The sequence below is a fragment of the Triticum dicoccoides genome, chromosome 7A, assembly GCF_002162155.2.
Source record: "Triticum dicoccoides isolate Atlit2015 ecotype Zavitan chromosome 7A, WEW_v2.0, whole genome shotgun sequence".
Taxonomy (NCBI): Eukaryota; Viridiplantae; Streptophyta; class Magnoliopsida; order Poales; family Poaceae; genus Triticum; species Triticum dicoccoides.
In genome coordinates, this window is record NC_041392.1 from 124687762 (window position 1) to 124693557 (window position 5796).

The following is a 5796-nucleotide window of genomic DNA, read 5'->3' on the forward strand; positions in this document are numbered from 1 at the left end:
CCATTTAAACATGCAAGATACACAGATTTTCACTCGTATTGTGCAAGAACAAATATAAACTGGTGTAACTTCAATAAGAATTATGATTTAAGTGTATCAATTACTAGAAAATCCATTTAAGTTGTTAACATCCATTAAATAGTGTCACCCGAATGCATCATTAAACTGCACTGGACACAAAAATATAGGAGGAACTCCAACGGAAAAAAAATACCAACAATGAAAACAGTAATAAAAGGAGCCACAAACATTAGCACATGTGAGAAAAATAAACAATCTTTTCCTGCCATTCTTTTTATTCTTATGAGTAAACAAAGACATATACTAAAAGTATCATAAACAAAACAAAAAATTAGTCTAAGATGAAATGAATTAAGAGCATTGGTATTACCCTAATAGGAAAACAGTAAAATCAAACGATGAAAAACTTGCACACATATTAGGTATAACTTGCACTATTCCACAATATGGTTGCGAAAGCATATAATGGTGTAACTTTTAGACAATATGATTTGCACACATATTGCGTAAAACATGCAAGCATACCGTGCTATAGCTCAAGAAACACAATATAAAAATATTATTGCAAATAGTACACAATCCAAATCTATAGGGTGTTTTTGGCACTTCTGAGGGAAAAAGGACATGGCAAGCATGCATATGCGTCCGTGCTACATCTATGGATAGCTACACATGCAGCTTGCTGCGAGGGACTATATATCAATTTAAATCATGCATCACGGAGCCGGTTTATGGATGATACGACCTCTATGGCTTCTCCAAGAGGCCATGCGGCTTCGATGAAGTATTCACCGTACTTCACCTTCTCTGCCACTATGATCTCTTTTGTCGGCTCCAAACCTGCATATACCTCATATCAGCTAAACCAAGTCTAGTTGATTGGCCTCACATTGCCATTAAACACCAACAGCTGTACCAAAATCCATTCATCGATCAACGAAAACTAAACAGTGAAGACTAATATATATTTGCAGCTGCTTACCGAATCCATCCACGAGCAAGGAGTACTGGTAGATAAGATCCATGCAAATGTAGGGCGTGTCAATAGCTCGGACCCTTGGGTATGCATCCTTCGCTTCCTTGAAGCTCAGCGGGCAAATCTTCTCTGCCGCGTCCCTCCACGCCGCAGGGGTGGTCTTTGCACTGCTAGCCTCGCTGTCGATCAAGCCAACCTGTTGGCCACACACACACACACACACACACACACACACACAGAGAGAGAGAGAGAGAGAGAGAGAGAGAGAGAGAGAGAGAGAGAGAGAGAGAGAGAGAGAGAGAGAGTTCATCAGTTCTTGTAGCCAACACTAATTCACATGCATCCAGATTAATTAATTGGTTAGTGGTTCCCTTTAACCTGTGATGCCGTGTAGTAGAAGCTGGTGGTGATGTAGAGGTCGGCCAGGCCAGCTCCACCGCCGCCACTCCACACGCCGTTGAAGGTGCAGTTGTTTGTTTCACAGGGTGCATTCAACTTTAGTGCTTTGGTGACGTCCTCTCTGCACTTGACATATGCTGCTCCTTGTGGTGGAGCTATAGCGTCGTATTGCTCTCCATTGTAGGTGTATTTACCTTCATTCAAGGATAAATATGCGTTAGACGGAGATTTCCTTGAGTATGTACTTACTCAACCAAAGGAAGAAGGTGACCATGTACCGTTGAATCCGCCCAACATGCAATAGTTGAATGGTCCATTACTTGCCTTGAAAATCTCTACTCGAGAAGCCAGTGCACCGTAGTGCAAGTAGCTGAAATGGAAACATCCTTAGATTTCATAGGAGCTCACAGTTTTAGATGTAATCTAGTATCTCAAAGTAGTAAATTAATGCAAACAAAATAGTACTAGACACTAGGTAGTACATATAATTAGATTCCGGGACGAAGCCAAAAAAGTCTAATGTCGTCATATATATGACCGTGGGGTCATCTTCTATAAGTGAAGAGTGGTTAGTGCTAAGCTAGAGAAGGATTTTCTAATTTCACTGGGGCCAACTGACCCCAACCTACAAGGCAACTCCGTCCCTGAGCAAATTGTATCATTATTACTCCCTCCGTTCCTAAATATAAGTCTTTTTAGACATTTCAAATGGACAACAACATATGGATGTATATAGACATATTTTAGAGTGTAGATTCACCCAGTTTGCTTCATATGTAGTCACTTGTTAGAATCTCTAGAAAGACATATATTTTGGAATGGAGGGAGTAGATAATATTTGATTCCTAAACAGAAGAGACACATACATACAGGGGGAGGGAGCTCCTTGCAAGACACCGTGACATTTGGATGCTCCATCGTTACACACTTATCACCACGCACAGAGTAGGGCTTTCACATTGATCCCAAAAAAGAAAAGAAAAAAAGAGAGTATGGCTTTCACATCACGCTCCATTCTGTTTTGGCTTAGTTGACATACACCCTAATTTTAATATACTACTCTATTCCTATTTCCTATTTTGTTTTTATCCTGAGAAATAGAAAACTCTATTTACCTGATATATTTCTAATTTCCCATTATCTATAATATTTCTGTTTTTGTATTCACCTCGATGCCTTGCACGTGTGTGAAACCACCACAACACCATCCAAAACCATTTTGCTCTGATGTGAGACTTAGTATTGCGGACCTAGTTCGGCATTGCGATGGATTGTTATAATTTAGATCTTCCGACAAGCGTTCTCTATTTTAAAATAAGCTTAGCACAGCATGGTTCTATTTGAATTGAGGATCCATCTTGTATGACTCGAGAGCTTAGGTATGAACAAATGAACTTTTGCTTCCGTGTATTCTTCACATACCACTTGTTCCACTAGTATGCATTACATAATATTAGTTCTGAGTCCGAATTTCTTTACCATTGTACTAATATATAACTATGTATGATTGTTAGTTATGTCATACAACTATAACCTGTTCTATATATTGCTGCAGAAAGAGTAATAGTTGGTTTTACATGATATATTTCTAACCGAGTCGGCGATTCTGTTATCCTAGAATCATGTCCAAAATTAACCGGTGTATATGTGCCTGCAATCCTTGTTTAGTTCAAAATTTACCACCGATCAAGCATTGTAGCATTGCACCAATTAAGATCCATGTAAGTAAACTAAAAGAGGAGCTTAATTAGGGAAGCTATATGTATCATAGGGCCTTGTAGAATTGCAGTAATTAAGACCAATGTAGTAAGTAAAATAACAAAGGAGAGCTATAGGGTCCAACCTGTAAGCATAGACATTGTAGTTTCTTCCTTTGAGATACTCTTTGGTGACGTACGGTTCCTTCCCGTCAGACACTATGGGAGCGGCGGCAGCAGCAGCTGAAGAGATGGCATATGTCATCTGCACGGACCCACCTCCAAGGTCAATCACACCTACTGTCTTGACGTAGTCTCCTCCCAGTTTACCCAACAAATAATTTAGAGCAACCTACGTACAATATTTGTGTAACATCGGTAAATACGGAGTATGCATTTGTATGTAATGTATATACACAGATAGATGAAGTAATTAAGGCCATGTAGTAGTAGCGGTAGAGCAGTAGCAGCAGCAGCAACACCAACAGCAGCAACACCAACAGAAGTAGTACTAGTAGCAGCAACAACAACAATAGCAGTGGTAGCATATACCCATATGTAAGATCCTTCCTGAGATCCCTCGATAACATTGATCCAACTAGGATTGTACTGAAATTTGCTCTTGCTGTGGATAACATCCCTGACCTGTAATTTAGGAATAGGTTCAACAAGTCAGATTTTCAATCTTAACATCCATGGAAACAAGAAGAGAATATACTTCTCTATGTGTGTATCTCCGTCAAAAAAATGTGCTCAACCCAAGGCCTCTCACAGTGGTTAGTATCGTATACTAGTATTTTAGTGATGATTTTCTTTTTCGCAAAAAGTGTATGATTTTCTTGACATTGTTTGTTTTGAGGTTGCTTACCACATACACCATGTGGCGTGCATGATTTCCATTGCATAGTAATATCATAGTCTAGTCTAGTATTATAATGCCACTTTATTTCTTGTTTTTAGAATTTTGGTGTGAAGTTGCATACAGATTTATTTGTTGTTATTTCTTCTTATTCTATGCCCTATATCATAGTATCGTTAATTATAGTAACACATCATCTTTGTCTTGAGTGGCACTGCAGGCCATTCTTATGATACTTGTGTAGGGAGAAGTCTAAGAGATGAAAAATACTGCTTCAAGAATTTGCTCTGCCTTGTCATCCCCGATAAGCCTGAGTCCGGCCGTGGCCTGCACATCCGAATGGTAATTTTAGTCAAGATTTTTGTTCAGATCTGAATTTCGGTTTTGTTGGTAGCTAGTGATTTTCATTTTCATCTGTATTACTAGTTAATTACGAACGAACCCCTAGTTTAACGGGTGTTTTTCCCATGAGCCACCGAGGCACAGTGCTCTTGGCCTTGTCAAGCAGAGGTATGATAGACTTGGCCGCTTCTTGTGGCCGTCCGGCATATGAACTCAGTCCCGGTTCCACCTGCACGCACCAACAGATTAGAAGGGGTGAGAAAGAAACAAGAACATAGATGTGAACAAAGATGTTAAATGAACTCTGGGAGAGTTATCATATGCGTGATCACCATCCGTCGTATGGAGTGTGCTCCATATGAATACGGAGGCTATTGGGTTTGTGCGCAAACTTAAAGTCTCGGTATCTTGCTTTCATAATTATGGAACCCACTTGTCAATAGGACATCTTTTTTCCAATCATCTTGCCATTCTACGGACGGTGGGGACCACATGAAATTTTCTTCGCGCCACATGTAATATACACGCAACTATTATAAGGAATGCGGTCCAAATGAAAACCCCGGGTCGCCATATATGGAGGCTAAGAAACCATATATGAAGGGCACTCAATAAACTATGACGATCTCGTCAGGTATGACGACTCTGCTAGTGTCATTTTTAGCAAAATTGCAGTAATGATGGTTAATACGGTGATCGAACCGATACAGCTATTCTGCTAGAGTTTGCTCTTACGTGGTTTGTGTGTCATATATACCTTGGCATAGAGCTCGATGTCGTCGCCGATCTCGACGAGGTCCATCTTCTTGTCAAACTGAAAGACATGGACACGCGTGCCCGTGCTACCAGCGTCAAAGATCACGGCGTACTTCCCTGGCGTCGCCACCAGCTTGGGCTCCTCGAGAATGACGCCGGCCTTCCGTCCGAGCACTGCGTCGGCGAAGGCAGAGCTGGCGGACGAGGAGACCAGGAGGAGGAGGAGGAGGAGGATGCCCAAGGCATGAGCCATCGCGAGCTGCTGCTGTGTAGTAGCTACTGCAATTGCTCGAGTGGGTATGCTTTTAAAGGGGTGAGAGGGTGGGGCCAGGACTTTTACATGAGCATCCCCGGGATTTAGTTGGCCGTGCGACCGAGGCCCTACTGCGCAACTCAACAGTCCGAAATGGGCTACCTTCGTATGGAACATCTGCAGTACTCTACGTGATAGTACTACGGATAACACTAGCGCAACGTGTGTCGTGAAAGGATTTGGATGGGGTTGTTGGATCCGACAGACCTATATGTGGCTGCGTTGGACTCCAAAAGAAGAAAAGATCTGACGAAATTACAAAGTTTGCTAGTTGCTAATCAAGTATGGATCCAAATCAGTTGCTGTCTGGCCCCGGCCGGGGCCTGGAGTATCCCCATGCGTTCCATGTTTACATATTCTAGCGAGAGGGACCCTTTAGGAACTACGTACTTATCGAGCGTTCGACACCGACGCATGGATATCCCTCCATACG

At 41.6% G+C, this 5796-nt stretch overlaps 1 protein-coding gene across 1 annotated transcript; it reads right to left on the reverse strand.

Moving 5' to 3' along the window:
- Nucleotides 1-553: 553 nt before the first annotated feature.
- Nucleotides 554-5333, reverse strand: LOC119333632 (probable apyrase 3). The gene is made up of 9 exons (XM_037606469.1): nt 5052-5333; nt 4395-4523; nt 4223-4279; nt 3646-3738; nt 3240-3445; nt 1675-1766; nt 1376-1590; nt 1004-1193; nt 554-861 (listed from the first exon to the last, which is right to left on the reverse strand). Exons 1-9 carry the CDS (start codon nt 5301-5303, stop codon nt 731-733), a joined length of 1365 nt encoding a protein of 454 aa, XP_037462366.1. The 5' UTR covers nt 5304-5333; the 3' UTR covers nt 554-730.
- Between the last annotated feature and the right edge of the window lie 463 nt (nt 5334-5796).